The sequence below is a fragment of the Mus pahari genome, chromosome 5 (genome assembly GCF_900095145.1).
Source record: "Mus pahari chromosome 5, PAHARI_EIJ_v1.1, whole genome shotgun sequence".
NCBI classification, from domain to species: Eukaryota; Metazoa; Chordata; class Mammalia; order Rodentia; family Muridae; genus Mus; species Mus pahari.
Window position 1 is genome coordinate 162,772,235 of NC_034594.1, and position 19,692 is coordinate 162,791,926.

At 45.5% G+C, this 19,692-nt stretch overlaps 1 protein-coding gene across 4 annotated transcripts in view; it reads right to left on the reverse strand.

Moving 5' to 3' along the window:
* The window catches only part of Rps6kc1 (ribosomal protein S6 kinase C1), a 137,777-nt gene that overhangs the window by 75,424 nt on the left and 42,661 nt on the right, over positions 1-19,692 (reverse strand). For all 4 annotated transcript variants that reach the window (XM_021198093.2, XM_021198094.2, XM_029538787.1 and 1 more), the window contains one exon: positions 19,061-19,420. In XM_021198093.2, coding sequence (XP_021053752.1) covers positions 19,061-19,420 — 360 coding nt within the window. The remainder of the gene's footprint in view (positions 1-19,060; positions 19,421-19,692) is intronic.

Genomic DNA, 19,692 nt, shown 5'->3' on the forward strand with positions numbered 1-19,692 from the left:
GTCGTGGCACACGAGTGGACGTCAGAGTAAAATGTAACTACTCTTACTTACTGTGTGCGCCGTGGCACACGAGTGGACGTCAGAGTCAGCTTGTACAAGTTAAGTTTCCCCTTCCACAATGTGGCACAGTACTGAATCCAAGTCATCCTGCTTGTCGGAAATGCCTTAGTGCAAACAGCCCCTTCACCAGCTCTAACAGCCCCCTGGTTAAGAAGTAGCTGGCTTGGTGTCCATCAGATTCAGCACACACAGCTCACCTTCTTGAAGCCACTTTACCACGAGGCTGCGCCTCCCTCCCACTGCAGCAGCTCCAGCTGTGCAGACCCCTGGACTAGACTGCTTGGGCTAACTCAGGAGAACACAGGTCTTCCCAGAGATGATCTCTCTCTCTCTCTCTCTCTCTCTCTCTCTCTCTCTCTCTCTCTCTCTGTCTCCCTCCCACCCATACCTGCAGGAGAGAGGCCTGGATACTAAAACTATGTTCCAGCAGCACCATCACCTCAGTGCTGTCTCAGGACATTACATACAGAAGACCCTGCAATCAAACCATACTAACTGAATAAGCCAATGAATTACTGTGCTCCAGCAGTACAAGGTGGGACTAAAGACACCGTGGTCTCCCCCTTGTCCACAGAGATTAAGTTCTAGACATCCACTGAACATCCAAAGTCTATAAGAGAGACAGGTCTACAGAAAGGGGCTGCTATACCATAGTCAGTCTGCCAGTCAAGACAAGGTCCAAGTGACTGATGGCCAGGCAGGCACATAACACACATATTAGACAAAAGGATGGCTTGTGTCCCAGGCAGGGTGACACAGGACTTCAGGACTTGACTTAGAAGGGCACACATTTATACTTGCTAATTGCGGCTTTCTCCAGTTTTCTATTTATTTTCAAACTGGAGCGGGGTGGGAGACTATATCTTGACAGCTGGGGCGTCTCTCTTGCCCCTCCCTATACCTGGGTGCTTCTCTCCTAAAAAGCAACAAATGCATAAGATGTGCGGTTGGAGACCACAGTCTCTGTCATTGAAATGTACACAAAAGCACCCCAGCAGAACTAAGCAACGTGGTCACACTAAAAGGGGAAATGACATTTTGACATAATTTTGCTTGAAATTGTCAAAACAGTATCAATAAGAAATGCAGGTATTCTAAGTAATTGTAAACCACAAGTAAGTAGGACGGACTCTACCAACTATTTCTCCTACTTGGCAGTCACAGTCCCAAGAGACACCTTTTGGAATGGTTTGTAAGAGCACAGGAGGCATGCCCTGTGTCCTGCAGTTCTTCAGATGACACTCACTTCTGTGGCCACCCACTGCAGCATGACAGCTGTTGAGTAAAGGCAAGGTCACACTCAAATGAGAACCAACCAGAAACTCAACTGAGCAGTTTATACAGAGCAACACTTGGTAATGAATCCACAACAATCTGCACGTTACAGATCACAGCTCTTAATGCGAGGTGTCACAGAAGAATGTTAAAACTTGCCAGGCAGTGGTGGCGCACGCCTTTAATCCCAGCACTTGGGAGGCAGAGGCAGGCGGATTTCTGAGGTCGAGGCCAGCCTGGTCTACAGCGTGTGATCCAGGACAGCCAGGACTGCACAGAAGAGAAACCCTGTCTCGAAAAATCAAACCAAAAAAAAAAAAAAAAAAGAATGTTAAAACTTGCCAGGCAGTGGTGGCGCACGCCTTTAATCCCAGCACTTGGGAGGCAGAGGCAGGCGGATTTCTGAGGTCGAGGCCAGCCTGGTCTACAAAGTGAGTTCCAGGACAGCCAGGACTATACAGAGAAACCCTGTCTCGAAAAATCAAACCAAAAAAAAAAAAAAAAAAAAATGTTAAAACTTTCTCAGAGAGCTCTCAAGCCTGTCAGCGCTAAAGCAGTAGTTTCCAAACAGATAGACAGTCAGTTTCCACTTGAGGTTTTGGGTTTATTTTTTATTTAATTTGACTTATATTATCCCTGGATATTTACACTTCTTCCTATCAGAATCAATGATTTCTTCAGTAATCACAGGATTAACCCGGTCCTTTGAAGTGAATGTTTGTAAACTGTATTGCCAAAAATATAAAGTGTGCTTGAGCTGCTGATAGAGGTCGTCTCCTCAGCCCTGGGGAGCTCTCTGTCCCCGGCTTGTGCAGCACAGCAGCTGTGCCGCACACACGCACATGAATGAAAATATTTAGATGAGGAGCCACCCACTTAGTTTATTTTCCATATGACTTTCCTGTAATTATTTTGTAAACTGTTCATACAACAATACATAAAAACATCTGCAAAAACAGGTAATTAATGTGTCAAGCCACACTAATGCATTTTTATGGTGTCCATGCTTCGTCAACTGTAATTATAACTCTTTTTAAGCAGATGATGATGTGTTTGTTGCAATGTGCGGGTGATTTCAGATGCGCTGCTTACTGCTCATACAATCTGAATATCAAACTCCGCAGCTACTTTACCATCAGTGCTTTACCTAGCTTTTTGCTGAAGCACGAAAGCACTGCTCTTTTTCCAAGCTATAATTTCCAGTAAACATTTCATCATTAAAATGTGAAACTCTCAGCATAAAAGCTGACATGAAAATTGTGAAAAATTCAAGGAGCATACGCTGGCAAACTGTATCTTGACTTTCTTCCTCTGCCTGTGACCCTCTAGGAACTCCAGCATGGTAGCTCATAGAAAACAGACAGCAAAACCTCCCCATGGTCATGGTCAACAGCTTAGCGACTGTTCTGCTTCTTAATGACACAGTAGCCCCTCAGACACACACAGCACACACCGGGCTGATCCACAGGGACCACGGCACCCTCACTGCTGTCACCATAACTAATCCTGCTCCCCAATAGTAAACCAACTGTACATAGACAGTCCTGATGACCCAAGGCATGTGACCTCCTAAAATTACAAAATAAGCACAATACTATACAGTCTTTCCCAGCTCCTTCTCCCCATTAGAAACAAAAGGATAATAAAAACAGCTGGGTGTGGTAGCTCACCCCTATAATCTCAGCCCTACCCTCAAACAAGAAGATAGCGAACTCACCACCAGCCTGGGCTATATTACAAGTTTCAAGCCAGCCTAAGCTACACCAGACCCTGTCTAAAAATCAAGGGAAGAGCCAGCGAGAGGACTCAATGTGTTATCTTTAGGTTGCTGCCAAACCTGACAACCTGAGTTGTCCCTGGGGCCCACAGGAGGAACCAGCTGGCCTCTAATCTGCATATTTACATCATGTCACACAAGTGTACTCTGTGTGTGTGTGTGTGTGTGTGTGTGCAAGAACACACAAAAAGCAAATATGCATTTCTGCAAAGAAATAAAAACAAAGGGGACCAGCCAAAGCATGAGCAGAGCCCAGCTCCAGGCATGAGTATCAGAAAGTCACACACAAGACTGCGAGAGACATGGAGAATCCCATGCTGAGGTCCAGACTTAAGTACTTGATATAAACCTTTAATGACCAGCTACTATGTTCTTCAATGAACTATTACTGTGACATTGTTTCTTCAGAATATGAGCAGCCAAACTGGACCACAGGAATCTAGTAACATCCTGTTTCCATAAAGATCAGAAATATTACATCCAAGCAAATGACAGCTGCCCAGTTGCCAACACTTGTCTTATAGCGAGAGGGACTTATGGATGGAGTCTGAATAAAGAAAACAGAGTCCAGTTCAAGGGCAGCTAGAGCAGGTACACATGACAAGGAAGGAAAGGGGACAGGGCACTGTGTGAAAGCCAGAAGATCACAGGCTCCCTAGGACATCTATGTAACAAGATATTTATGTAACAACACACATAACTGATACATTTCAATGGCTGGACTCTGTACACTTTTGCCTGCTGGCTGCTAGCCACAATCGGCAAGATTCAACTAATTCTCTCCCTCTTCAAGAAGCCCTCTTCTCCATGAGCCATCTTCTTGCACCAAGCACCTACTTCTATGGGAAAAATGCAACATTTACAGAGAATACCTTCTTTTCCAGGTGCTCCATTAGGACAAAATGATGCACAACAGGCCACTCAGCTTTAAGAGCCCTGAAAACAAGACAGACGCCTTGGTGGCATCATAGAAACAAGCAAAGGCATGCAGTGGCAAGAAGTTGGAAAAGGGCTTCTGGTCTGAGCAGAACTGAGGAAAGGCTTCCTGGCTGACCAGAGTCAGCCAGGAGGATGGGGACATGTCCCAAGCACAGCAGCAGGGCCTCAGTGTTTCTAAGGAAACGAAAAAATCCCTGTGGCAGAAGCTGAGCAGATGGTGGCACTTGACTTCAGGTAAGCCTTGGGGGGAAACAGAAGGCACGGGGCATAACCTGTGGCCACAGTAGCTGAATGCACCTGAAAATCAATGAGTCCTTTGATAGCGCACTCATCGGAGGCCTGAGATAAGGCTCAGTAGATAGACCGCTTGCTGTGCAAATGCAGAGACTTGAGTGCAAATCCCACAGAAAACTCAAGTGGATCTAGTAAGTCACCATAATTCACATGGATGTAGTAGATCACTAATTCTAGCACTCCAGAGTCAAGTCAGAGGATCCCTGAGGCAAGCGGGCCAGCTAAACCAGCCAATCCATCAACTCCAGGTTCACAAGAACCTGCTCCTATAAATCAGGTGGAGAGAGAGTAAGGACATCAGTCTCTGGCCTGTGCACACATGAGCCTCACCTCCCCCACCCCCACCCCCACCCCCATATGCACACGCGCACACACACACATGCAAGCATATGCATGCATTCATATAGATCACACAGGAAAAGAAAGAATGGGTCACATTCAATAAGAACAGACTTTGTAAAAAATAATTATGAAGTTGTTCTTAAAGAGATGACAGGGGATAGGCATCCAGAATGTTGGGGAGTCACTTAGTAAAAGCTCTCCATAAATAAAACCATACAAAATGACCCAAAGCATCAATTCTAGACATTGATGGGAACATATAAAAACTGAGGTAAGAATGTGACTGTGTGTGTGTGTGTGTGTGTGTGTGTGTGTGTGTGTGTATTAAACTGCAGCAAGAAAAGCAAAGGTCTGTGATATTTCAACGTGAAGTTACTTCTATCTGCTCCCCGGCCTAATGCAATGGAATGGTAGCTGTGAGGGCCCAGCTACCTTGAATCTCCTGTGAAGCTTCATCGGAGTGAGAGCTGAAATCAACATCAAGAAACAAGATGGTGTGCCCCATATGCTCCCAAATTGTCCTGGGGTCTTAAAAGCTGCTCACTTGCATAAGAGAGCCCAGGATCAGCTCATCCTCACAAATGGGTGGTCCTTCACAAGGAAAAAGCAAAAGCCATGGAAGACCTGCAGAGTGTCTTACCTGTGAATACAGGTACTAACCTACACACCTCAGGGGCCACCGCTAAGAACAGAAAGTGACATATAACAGAACAAAAGACAGCAGTGACAGCTGCCCCTAGAGGATGAGAAGGACTGTGGAGTTGCTGTAGAATCCAACATGTCAAGTGTTGAGCATCAAAGAAAATAGGAGACACATACACACACACACACACACATACACACACACGCACACACACCATGAAAACAATGTGGTCTATACACAGGGGAAGGTGGTCAACAGGAATGCCAACCGAGGGGACCCACATACACATTTTAACACTGCTACGAGCATAGTTCAGAGCATGCTGAGAGACCATGCTGCAGGAATTGAGGAATGAATTAAAGAGCAGACTGAGCTAACAACATAAGAAAGAACTCAAGGGAAACCACTAAGAGTAAACAGGAAGAAACAGGACAGAGGCTTAAGCACCTATGGAAATCAACGAATGTCTACAGAGCCCAGTCTACAGAATAGAAAAGAAGAAACAGGCAAGAAATACCTTATTGGAAGATGTAACAGAAAAAGATGCCCAAGCTTCATGAACACTGATATGCACATGAAAAACGCCAGCAGACACCAAGGAGACAAGTGCCAGGAACCAATTCAGAGACTAGCGCCATCACTAAAGAGCACCCAGGTCATACACCCATACAAAAGAGAAAATCTGCCCCCTCCATCCCTTTGCTCTTTGTTGGTTTTTGTTTGTTTGTTTGTTTGTTAGTTTCTTTGTTAGTTTGTAGTAGATTCTTGCTAAGTAGCCTAGGCTGGCCTTGAACTTGAAGCAATTCTCCAGTCTCAACCTACTGTGTGCTGGGATTACAAATACAGTAACTAAAACCACATTATCAGGCTCATTTGTCTAGAGATGCAGCCTATGTAAAAAGAAAAGCAAATGGGGCCAGCAAGGGCGGGGCTGCAGAGAAGCAGTGTCTATGTACTGCCAGTCTTCAGAGCAGGAGCCATCCTCAGGGAATCTGCAGGGCTCTGGCCCGGCCAGAGTGGTGCTGAGTGGATGGTATTTACTGGCTCTTCACTGGTGTGAACTTTTAGACGTTTTTCTAATTCCTGAGTTTACTTTAGGATATCTGATGCTCTGGGGTCTTGTTTTGACAGCGTGTGGCACACCTTCCCAGCATCCCGCCCAATGCCCACACTGAATCTGTCAGACTGCCTCTGGGCAGCAGACGCTGTCCTCAGCTCAGCTCAGCTCTGACAGTGGCTCCCCTCCCCTCCACTGGCGACTCCCCTATAAGCATTGGTCAGAATGCTCTGGACAGCTCTGGGGACAGTCTACCATCACTGCAGCTGCCTCCTCCCCAGACAGGACACACGAGCCCTGCGTCTCCAGCCGGCCAGCCCTAAGTACAAGCTCAACTTTGGCCTCCCTAGTCATTTACGGGCACAGTTCCATGAACAAAGGACTCATGGCCTCACCTCATTTGGTTCCTGTTTCTCAGAAACCATGGCCCATCACTGCTGTGTGGTATTTTAGTTGCTTCAGGAAAGAGAGAATATATGGTCCTTGTTACCTATGTTACTGAGAATAAGAAATTGGGGAGGGGGTCTACACACATGTGCTGAGTAGACATTAATGTGAGGACAAGAACAACCATGCCACAATACATGCACAGAGGGACCGCCTTCAGAACTGGTCCTCACACCCTCCTGTGTCTAGCTCTCATCTCGACATAGGAACAAACAGGTGCTGCCCAGCCCAGCCCTCCATGGGTTCTGGGGATCTGAGCTCCCATTCTCAGGCTTTGATAACAAACACATCATGCACAGAGCCATCTCCCGGCCCTAGAAATCCTATATTTACTAAAACTGACTATTAAAGAAAACTCCAAGATGGCATGTGACTTAGGTGACATGTCATTGTCTAGGACTATTGTAGCTCCTTACTCAAGTCCAGCAATGGTGACATTAGCTAGGAATCCAAGAAGCATGCACATGAAGAGAGAACTAGTTTTGCAAATGCAGAAAGGTTGGCCTAAGAATCAGAAAATTAAGTAATTATGCTGTCACGAGGGTGACAGAAGAGGCTCTAGAGGCAGAACTTGTGTGAAAGTCCCATGCTAGCTTACATGAGGTGGCAAAACAATGTTGGGGACTAAGGGCCTGCTCAAACCAGGAGTACTGAATCTTGACACCTATCCTCCAGTCCAGAATGAATGCTCCCCATCTGTGCAGAGAAATGAGGGATCCCCGTCTGCATGGAGACAGCTGGGCATAGAGCAGACGGACCTCACTTGCTGGATTATCCTGCACTCTGTCTCCTCTATGATGGGCTCAGTTCACTCAAAGAATGGTGAGCACTTAGCCTGGCAGCTCCCCATCACCCATGCCTTCTAGCTCACTTCCTGAAGCTGCAATGAGAAGAGCAGGCCAGGCACCGCTCTCCCAGATTATCTAAGGACTCAGCAGGAAAATCTGACTAGGGATCTCTGTTCTCTCTTCCCTCTCCTGGCTCCTGACCTTCCTTCAGTGTCCCCCACACAGAGCTTTTCTCTTCCAGGGGAAGAGCTGTCACAGCTCTGGGCTTTTTCAAGGCAACTCTTATGCCAACGTTCTACTTTTCCAATAAAATAATTCTTAATTGTTAATTAAGAATATTTCATCCTATCCCATTATAAAAGGAATGTGGTATGATACAGCTCAGTGGCAGACAACTTGCACACCTAATATATAATGCCTGGAATTCAATCTTAGAGAACAAGGAAATATATTTAATTTAAACAAGCATGGCTATTTGTGTGAAACAGCAAATTGCTTGACAAAAATCAACAAAGTTGACAGAAAGGGCAATACAGACCCTCCTTAGTGGCTACCTAATTTTAGCAGCTGTCAAGTTGAATCCACCATTAAACCCTTCCCTATAAGGCTGTCTCAGATCTGTTAAGTATGCCAACTCTACTGTGAATTTTAGAATGATCCCATTTTCTGGTCATGAAAGTCACAGGATAAAGGCCATAATGTTGATAATTTACCTTGAAATTCATCAGGTATGCACGTGTAAAAAATAAAAATATGCATATACAAACCATGAGTAAACAGTAATGATCAGATCCAACATATACAACATATTCCAACTGATAAAGTTGAACATTCAAGAAAACCATCCATGTAGATTCAGGCTCAGAGGACACTGGCAGGCATCCAATTCCCATCTCCCCACAGAGGGAGAAATAAATCCACATATGACCCAGATACTCAGAATGTCTGTAAATAGGGAAACAAGCCAAATTCAACAGAGCTTCCAGGGTCCCTGTCATAGTCGTATGAACACGCTTAAGTGATCCTTGAATAAACATAAAGGGGCATTGTGACTTAGGAAAACAGCTTCATTCAAATAAGGCCAACATGGCCGAACACGGACAGGACTTGCAAGCTGGAGCAGTCTACAGTGAAAGTCTTCAAGGTGAACAGAACCACTGTGGGGCTTAATGAAGCTTTGTCCCTCAGGAAGCAGCAGACAGAGAAGGTATCTTAGTTTTTCTATTGCTGTGGGGAACACCCTGACCACAAGCACCGTGGGGAGGAAAGGGTTTATTTAGCTCACACTGTAGTGTCTGAGTCCATCATCAAGTAAAGCCAGAGCAGGAGCTAGGGACAGGCTCTGAGCAGAGACCCTGTCGGAGCATTGCCTCCTGGCTGGCCTGCCATGGACGGCTCTCTGGAGCACTCTCCCAGCAGTGAAGAGTCAAAGGAAAGGAGGACTCTGCAGAAATTAGCCAAAGAGAAACAAGATGCTGGCCCCTAGGGCATAGCCAGGGCTAAGCCATAAGCCTGTCCTACAGGAGCAGGTAGGGAAAACAGGCTGCTGCACTTAATACCGTGAAGAGTCCTGGACACTATTAATGTTAGGATGGCTGGGAGGGAGCGAGGGATACTTCAGGATGCTGACCAAATGTTGCTTCTTGGTGCGGGTATCAGTTCTAAGAGACTCTTCTGTGCATGGTAATACACTGAGCTATGGTCTTATATACTTTTCTGAACATATCATTATACTTCAAAATTTTCAGAAGAGCTGACTATTCTCTGGATAATTATAGTCTAAGAACACATAAGAGAAAACACATAAACAACCAATATAGGGCCAGTAGGATAAAGGTGCTTGCTGTCAGGCCTGCCACCCTCACTTTGATCCTCAAAAGTCACATGGTGGGCAGAGAGATCCAATTCTCCCACAACTAATTTTTAAAAAGTAAATAAAAGAAACAACCTTTTTACTCAGGCAGGAGGTAAAGAAAGAATAATAAATAACAACCACCACCCGGAGGATAAGCAGAAGGCACCATGTCCAAAGTTACTCTGCGAAACAAACCTCACACAGGCATGTATTGGGACGAAAACCCCAGGGAGGTGACCGCCTATGCTCAGCTAAGCAGCATCAGAGAACGGGCAGAATGCAGGGTTCATCGGGGTTCTCTGGGGGAGAGGGAGCCTTCCAGAGTGGACTGGGATTGGTGGACTGAGTCCATCATCAAGTAAAGCCAGTGCAGGAGCCTGCTTATATGGCCTGATCTTAGAGACAAGCTCAGGGATTGGTGGGATTTCTTTGTTCTTCCACTACAGGGCTGGAAACGACATCTACAGTCATTAGAACAGGACAGTTAGAGCTGGTAGGCAAGGCTGGGGGCGGGTGGGCAGACGGGGCCTGGCCACTCTCTGGCTTTGAGGGGCTGGTAAGAAGGTTACAGCCTTACCACCTGTTTTAGCATTTACTGCCTGGCTCCTGGAGCTCCTCAGAGGGGCCTGGCCACTTGCAGCACTGGGAGTTTATAAAGTTTACAACCCAGTGCTAGAACAATGGCTCAGAGCCACAAACAAAACAGAGAAAAACTTAAATGAGCGAAGTTGACAAATGTCTGAAAGTAGGTTGGGTAACTCACACTGGTAACTCCTGTAGGGGGGAGAGACGGGAGAATTGAGGTTCAGAGACATTTTCAACTGTGCAGTGAGTCTGAGGCCGCTCTGAACAACACGAGGGGAGCCTGTCTTAAAAAGAACAAATGCAAAGCTCTTTCTTATGGCTAAATAGTGAAAACTGTACTTTAGGATGAGTTAATTGAGTGTAATTATGCCAGGAATGGTAAGACAGCTTGGTGGGTAAAGGCATGTGTGGTCAAATTTGAGGATGACTGGTCACTAGGTCCTGTATGGGAGCAGGAGAAAGCCAAATCCCTCAAGGTGTCCTTTGTGTCCCATAACACAGTTGTGCACACACTTACACGTACTAGTAAATAAACATAATAAATGTTAAAGCTGTTTCCTTAACAGATAAACACCTGTTTTCTAATCCTCTTGTATCACCTAGACAACCTGTGAGTCCAATCCATAGTGTTCTGTTTAAACTACTGCTTTCTCATTTCCTGACTTAACTATCAGTTGTCACATAACTTTTTGTTTGTGATCTTTTTTAAAAATATTTACTATTGCAGCTGGAGACATGGCTCAGCAGTTAAGAGCACTGACTGCTCTTCCAGAGGTCCTGAGTTCAATTCCCAACACCCACAACCATCTGTAATGGGATCTGATGTCCTCTTCTGGTGTGTCTGAAGACAGTGTACTCATATACATAAGATAAATACATAATTATTTAAAAGAATATTATTTACCCTATTTTATTTTGTGAGTATGAGTGTTTTGCCTGCAGGGAAGTCTGTGCCTGGTACCCTAGGAGACCAGAAAAGGGTGTTGGATTCCTTGGAACTGGAGTCACAGGCATGATGTGGGTTCTGGGAATCAGACTTGGGTCCTGTGTTAGAGCAGTGCATGCTCGTGACTGCTGAGCCATTTCCCCAGCCCCTGTTGTCTTGTCAATACTGCTTCAGCCTCATCTCTCTTGCTCCCCTTTTTATGCCCTATTTTACAGTGGGCCATTTAATAGTGTATTTAATAGTGGTCCACGTGCCTTGTATATTCCTTTTTTTAAAAAACTTTCCTATGTTTCAATTTGAATGATTTGTATTCATTTACAATCAAGTTTAATAATCTTTCTCTGCTCTGTTAAATCTGTCCAAATGAGTTTTAAATTTTAGTTGTAACATTATATAATTTAAAAATGTCTACTTGTTCTTTCTCATATGTTTTCTCCCATCCTTATCATACTATATTTAACTTATATATAATAGACAGACATGTCTACTGGCCCAGTGTGTGTTACCTGTAGGTCTCTGTCACTGTAAGCCACACTTTCCTGGTCCCTAATTTCCCTCGTTCCCTGATTGATTTGGCATGAACAGTCAACATGGGGAAAGATGCCCTCCTCCCCCCTGATCCCCAGGATCCCCAGGGACACAGGGGCACAGCAGTGCAGTGCAGTGCAGTGTGTGTGCAGACCAAGGATCCACAGGGGCACAGCAGCACAGTGCAGCGTGTGTGCAGAGCTGGGCAATGCATAAGACAGAAGCTAACTGATACTTAAGATACCTAAACTGAGGTAGCCACACAGCTCAGCATTTTTCTGAGCTAACATTCTTTTGGATATGAACCGTTTGAGTTGCTAAGGGTTTTGTTACCCATAACTGGAAGAGTCCAGTCTAACACAAAGCCTGAAAGAAGTGACTGGGTATAGAGGATCTCTTGAAAGGCAAGTGCTCATCTGTGAGGATGGGGAACAAGGAATGGGTATTCTCCGAGCCTACAGTCAGTCCTCTGAGCTCTCGATCTCCGAACTGCCTTCTGCTGGCTCACTTCTGAACCTGCCTGAGAAGAGAGAAATGAGCATGCTGATGCAGACAGCAAAGAGAGAAGCACAGACGGGTACTTAAACAGCTTCAAATCTTTACATTTCAGTCTTAATTTTACTGCTTTAAAATTCTTCTAGCCGGCTTCAAAATGGTCAAGATCTTAAAAACTCTCAATTAAGGCAATTTATTGAATTATAGTGAAAAGTATAATCTTTATCTTAGAATAAAAAGACTATAGAACGTTTCACATTAGAAAACTACCTAAATTTATTTAATAGTGTTCTTCATTAAAAAGATCTCTTTTCCAATCATATCAAATGACAAATAAATAAAAAGAAATATCACAAAGCTCAGCGTGGCTCACATTATGACACAAGTCTCCTGGCAAGTAGGACTTCCACTTAAGAGTCACTAACAGACAGGAGTGAGTGCAAAAGAACATGTGAAGCAGTGTTAGCAGAACACTGATTGAGAAAAAGACAACTGTCAGGACCCAGTGCAGGATGGAGACAAGGGGGACCCAGCAGGGACCCAGTGCAGGATGGAGACAAGGGGAACCCAGCAGGGACTCAGTGGAATCTACAAAGCTGAACCTCCTCCTGTGGGAAATGGGGAGCACCCCCCAAGACCAGGACGAATCAAGGCCAACTGCTCCCCAAACACATCTCTGCACTGGAGATGCAGCCAGAGCACAAGGCAAGAACAAGAGTGTGGCATACCAGACTATTCACAAATAGTGGGCCAATTAACACATGTATATTCAGACCAAGGATCCCTATGTGTACATATGTGTACGTGCGTGTGTACATATGTGTGGATTGTGTGTGCACACATGTATGTACATGTGTGTGCACAAGTGTGTACATGTTTGTACGTGTGTGTGTGTGTGTGTGTGTATACATGTGTACGCCAAACAATCCACAGCAAAACCACCAGAAGTAACAAACCAGATGTAGTTCAAGGTGCTGGACAGATCAACACATAGAGCACAACTGAGCCTCTATTCACCAGCAGTGAACCCACAGCAAACACTGCAATTCCGTTTATAAGAAGAGCATCTCAAAGTGTCACACTCACAGGAAGAAACTCCACCCAGGAGCGAGGCCCTGCAGAGAGAAGAGGAAGAAGCAAGACGAGGCAAACTTCTCCCGATCCAGAGAGAAGCTGAACCACCATCAAGAAAGGACAGCAGCAGAGCCCACAGAGCCCAGGCAATCCTGTCCAAATCCAGTCTTTATCATAGAAATGCAAAATGCCTACGCGTATAGGGGGTTAACAAGGTGCCCCAGAATCAAAAGTATACCAAAAATGGGGAACTCTCAAAGAGTTTTATAAATAAAAAGGCAAGGGGCCACCGAATTAAAAGGCATTAATTGTCTCAAAACAAACATTTTTTTTTCCCAACTCAGGCATGGTGGAACACACCTGTAACCCCAGCACTCACAAGGCAGAAACAGTGGTATCACAAGTTCAAGGCCAGCCTACTCAGCATGGTGATTTCTAAGAAAAAAAAAAAATCTGTATCAAAAACAAACACAGGGGCTGGAGAGATGGTTACCTGGGTAAAATGCATGCCATGCAAGTGTAAGGACCAGGGTTCAAATCCCTAGGACCCATGTAAAGCCAGAAGCAATGGTGTCCACCTGCAATCCCAGCACACCTCTAGGGAAAGAAAAGAGATGCAGGTGAGACAGAACCCCTGGTCACCAGGTGGCCACTGAGCCTAGAATCCACAGCAGTGAACAAGATGGAAGCAAGAACCAACACACAGGCAGGCACAAAAGCACCGGAGTTTCTTACATGGCCACCCTTAGGCTTAGCATACTTGGTACAGAAGTGAGCAGCAGGTGAAGTGAATGAGAAAGTGTGTCTATGGTGTGACGTCATGAGCACCAAGGGAAGAATAAGTAACTCAAAGGTCAGAGTGAAATTTCCCATTCCAAGATCCAATAGTAACATCTAATGCCTTGGTTCCTCCGCTAAACCCACACTTTCCTGCCTGTTCTCTCTGTCTATCCACTTTGAAGTAAGCATGACGATCTACAGGGTTTCCAAATATGTGAGCAACTCTTGTTCAAGGGATGATCAGATCCCAGCCACTTTGTACAGCACCTACGCAGGGATGACTATGGGCCTCTACAAGGCCCACGCAGGTTCTAACACCAGCCTTTGGACACATGGCTTAATTTAGAGCCTGCCCAGTGACTTAGCAGCCACCTAGGAGAATAGAGGAGTTCATGGCTCCTTCCAAGAAGAACCAGAACAGGCACACATCTCCTGGGGTGCTGTGCACTGTGGGAAAGGCTGGGTATTGTATCAGATGTTTGCCAGAATGAAAATGGCAGGCAGTGAGTTGTGTCTCTAAACCAAGTCGTAACATTAGAACCAGCTGCACTAGTGACAAACGTCAGCAGAGTTTGCAAAGATAAAATACATAGACAACAGTAACCCTTTTCATAGATGTCTTCAGAATGTGTAACAGAGCTATCAAAGGGAAAGAAAATAAAGAGGAGGAGGGAGAAGAGGAGGAGGGAGAAGAGGAGGAGGGAGAAGAGAGGGGAAAGAGAATAGGAGGGAAAGGAGGAGCAGGGAACGCAGGAAATGGGGAAGACAGGAGATCACATTGGTGGCATTGCCACCAAGTCCCTGAAACACAGGTGTGGCTGGCAAACTTACAGGTGTGTCTGTAGTATGATGTGTTACATCATCACATCATACTACAGACACACATAGCAGGGCTGTGTCCACCCAGTAGGCCATCACTAATGTGACCTAATGCGCCATCTCAGTACCTGGTACACACGTGTACACAGGGCTGCAGGGTGGTCTCCTGGGTGGACAGAGTGTAAAGGAACAAGGACCAGTAGCCCAAAAAGGAGTAGACGTACAAAATCAAGTGCAGTGTGTAACACTGAGGGCCTGCTGTGTCTCTACATCACAAAGCTCGTGTGGTCAGGAGACAAGTAGGTGAGAGGTACCACAGCCAGGACACAAGGTCTGTATGAGGAAAAGCCCAGACTGAACACCAGATCTACTCACCTGGACCTCGTCCCCTCACCTGAAAGTCAGGGCTTAAGGTCACCTCAGGAGGAGCAAACCTGCCACTCTGGAAACCAGAACACAGGAGGCAGAGGCAGCAAGATGAGCTCTGTGATTCCCAGGGGCCCACAGGTGGGCACAGGAACAATGCTTGTCATCTGGCAGATTCGTGTTTTAAATAGTTACTCTTGCTAAGTACGTGCCAGGCTTTCAGGGTCTTCGTATCAAATATTTGCATCCTTTATTTCAATGCCACTAAGCAATGCCCCGTATGACTAGCTAGTATTCAGCTTTGGCTTTCCTGAATATTAAAAATAATGTAAGAGGGTCTGGAGAGATGGCCCGTGGTTAAGAGCGCTGACTGCTCTTCCAGAGGTCCTGAGTTCAATTCCCAGCAACCACAAGGTGGCTCACAACCATCTGCAATGGGATTTGGTGTCCTCTTCTGGTGTGTCTGAAGACTGCTACAGTGTACTCACATAAAAACAATAAATCTTAAAAAAAAAAAAAATAAGAAGAAGAAAAGACCTGATGCTGTGACAGGCAGTCAACACTTGACAGGTGGCTGCTGCTACCGCTGCAGCCTTCCCCATCCATCTGCCGTGCTGTGTCACCCTAAGTCCCCGCAGGCCCACCCTTAGGACACAGAGGAACATTGAAGGATGGTGGAACAGACTGCCCATTCTTCACAAAGGTTCAAGTTGTTCCTGCAACCTTGACTTTCATGCTTTCTCTTTTTAAATCCATAGCAACCTAAAAGTCTAGAAAATGGTACCTCCTTCCTTTTGAGAACCATTACCAGTGAGGTCTGATTTGCAGAAGGCAAAGGCCCCTAGCAGGGCTTGTTTGTTGCTAACAAACAGAAGTTCGCCACCATTGTGCTTGCATCTGGTCTCTGCTGTGAAAGTGCCACTTCGTAAGAAAACCACCAGCATTTCCACCAGCTCTACCACAACCTGACAAGCTCCAGTTTTTCAATGAGCAGCTCAGTAGAGAAGTAAGTTCTTCCAACCTGTGAGAACCGTAGACGAAGATCACTGGCTTCTCTCTGAAAGACTTCTCCCCGGACTGCCAGAGGCCCAGAAACAAAAGCCATGCATCATGGGAACCTAACCCAGTCATGAGAGCTGCTGTGGGAAGGGCTACACTGTACGACTTTATTTGTGGGTGTTGCCAACTCCAAAGACATTTCAGTGACTCTTCTGTCATGCCAGAATAAACCTTTTCAGAGCATGAATGTCAAACCAAGCACAACTTAGAGACCTATTCTGCAAATGTAGGGACACAGGTCTGCAGAGTGGTGAACATTCTACTTCCGCAGGGTTCTCAGACTGTGTCACACTTTACATAACATCATATGCAAAACTGCATGGAGTGAAACATGCATTCCTCTTTTTAAAAAATCAGAATTCCATAGATGAGTGAAAAAAAAAAAACCTGGAATTCAGTAACTGCAGTTCCCATGGCTTGTCTGAACAATGCCATTGCGTGGTAAGCAGACAATAAAACACTACAAGTAGTAAGTCAATGGCTCGCTTTCACTACAAGTAGTAAGTCAATGGCTCGCTTTCACTACAAGTAGTAAGTCAATGGCTCGCTTTCTGGGTGGCACATCATCAGTGAGACGCTATCAGGAGCAGACAGGATACTGTGGCTTCAGACAGACATGCATGAAGACAGAAACAGCTCAGACAGCTGACTTTAGACAGCTGCTCAGAGAGCTTTCTAGTGAATTTACAGCATAACAATGCGCTCTCATCAGTGGAGTAAGAACTGACTGAAGGAGTCTTTGTTGCTTGCTAATCTGCATTTCTACTTCGCATTCATTGTCAAGCAATGATTTTTGTTTTTCTGGTGCCATCAAGTGGCAACACTATGAAGTGTCCTGGTTTAGTACAAACAACCTTTAGATGGAAAGATGCCAATGATATGGCTCACCTATGCTAACTAAGGACCAATAGTGTTTTAGCAAGCTAGCAAATTATGTTGGGGAAAAAGGAGGACAACGAGAGCAGATCTGCAGCCCATCCCACTGCAGTCCTGACCAAGATATGACAGTTAGGGAAAAGAACAGAAATGAAAAAGCCTTTACACAGAACATTCTACACACACAATTCAACAAACTATAAATGCCTGGAAAACAAAAAGGCTAAAATGTCACCTGCCAATCAAAAGATGAAAAGCAAAGTTTCAGAGATTAGATATGAGCAGCAGCTACTTCAAAGTGCAAGTCATGGTTAAATAAATGTACCCAGCAACCCCGGCCAATTACAGAAGGGAAGCAGGCCCCACTCCTTTCATTTCTGCACATACAAAACACTAGCAGCTTCATGACCCCAGCCCCTTGAAACAGACAGTGACAGTGCAACCTGAATGTCCAGCTAAAGATGACAATGGGACATGTTCATTTCTACTGCTCCTGAGACTCCCTTAGCATGACAGCAAAGAATTTACTTAAGACAAAAACCATACAAGACAGAGATTTGAGAGAGAGAGAGAGAGAGAGAGAGAGAGAGAGAGAGAGAGAGAGAGAGAGAGAGAGAGAGAGAGAGAGAGAGAGAGAGAGAGAGAGAGAGAGAAAGCAACCAAATCTTAACAACTAGGAAGTCGATAAGAAATCAGTATTCTCATGACCCCTTTGTAAAAGAGGAAAACCAGCCAAATCGTTAGACTAGAAGCAGCTAGAAGACACACACATCGGAAGTCCAGACGGAGAGGTGGCTCCCCGGTGAACAGCACACACTGCTTTTTCCAGAGGACCCAAGTTATCAGGCTACTCACAGCCAACTCTAGCTTCAGCTCCAGAGGGATCTCTTGCTTCTACAGGCAAAGTATACTCACATACACATGCCTGCCCTCCTCCCATAACTAAAGAAAAAGGCAATGTTCTTAAACACACAAAGTTAGAAGGGGCCATGGGGAGGACTTGGGGCACTACGTAACTGACAAAGTAGAAATAAAGACTGAAAAGGAGAATCCAGGGGTGGAGAGATGGTTCAGCAGCTGAAAGCACTTTTTGCTCTTCTAGAGGGTCCTGCTTCACTTCCCAGCACCCACATGGCAGTTCACACCTGTCTGTAGTGCCAATTCCAGGGAACCCAGTGCCTTCTTCTGGCCAACTCAGATTTCAGGTTCTCACACGGAAGGTACTACACAGACACACACACAGGCAAAACACTCAGACACAAAATAAATAAATGAAAAATAAGTTTTTTAAGAAGAAATTCAGTCAAAATGATTAAAAAGAAGCAGTTTAGAAACACATATACCTACACAGAGCAGGATAAGGCTCTAGACTAACAGGACAACGGGTGTACTGAGAGGAAATACTAAAGGAAAGTGTTAGTGTATAAGAAGTTCCGTCAGGCACAGAAGAGCAGCAGACCTGACAGTCCACTGAAGAAAGCCACATCAGCTTTTGATTATTTCATCCTGTCCAAGAAGTCACATCACTAAGTATAGGGCACTTTATTCTGTTCTTGTGATAATAAGGAAAGCACAAAATAAAGCCCGACACCACACACACACACACACACACACTAAGTTCTTGTAGTGTACTTGGAGACACTACATTATGCTCAGCTCAGCACATTCCTGTCACTTGGTTCACTAGGCAAAGGTTAATAGTCGCCTTGGCTAACAGAAAGCAATGGTAGACAAACCAAGAGCGTCCTCTTCTCCACTGTCCAAGGCCACTGATAGTAAACTCGTGGGCAGTCCCCAGGAGCACGCTTGGTGAACAGTGGTCAAGTCAGGAGAAAGTCTGCCATTCCCACAGCACCTGGGGGACCCTGCTTTTGGAGATAATCGACTTTCATAGGTGGCTCAGAGTGCCAAGCACTTGCGATGACGTCACTCGTGAGGTCTTCTCATTTCCCCTCCTGACTACAGGAGGACACAGAGCCTTCAGGCACTGGACAGACAGATTTCCTTGCACCACATAAGCCATGCCAGGACACATGACTGTGGACAAAATCATACCTTGTACACCTTCTAGGAGCAGATCGACACCCTTCCTGTAAAAGTCAGAAGCAGCTTCATAGTCATCTTCCTCCTCCTTCTTTAAGGCCAGTTTGATAAGTTCCCCTGCCTTCTCCAGGTAATCTCTCCTGCCAAGCCTTGGCTTTAAGCTGCTGGGGAAGAGGCTGCGGCTTTCCCGGTCTTCTACTTTGCTTGGTTCACTGTCAGAAGCAACAGCCCCTACAGCCGAAGAATCCGTAGACAGACTCAGACCAAAAGTTCTATTGGGAGAACCTTGACGGGAAGCCATTCCATCATCTACCTCGGCAAGAGAGTCCGCATCAACAGTGAGGGACAGAAGGTCACTGTCACTGGAGAACCCTGAAATGAGGAGCACAAGAGTTAACATAAGACTAGAAGTAGCCACAGGAGCGCAGGTCACACATACTGCCATCCTCCCATAACTAACTCAGCAGAGCAGCTATGGCCTGCTGGTGACTGGCAGATCTAGCAGATTGCTTCAGTTTAGCTCATCTGATGTTGATGGTCTATAAATCATGGCCATCTGTGTGTCTGTAACTCATGCCCATCTGTCTGTAACTCATGGCCATCTGTGTGTCTGTAACTCATGGCCATCTGTCTGTAACTCATGG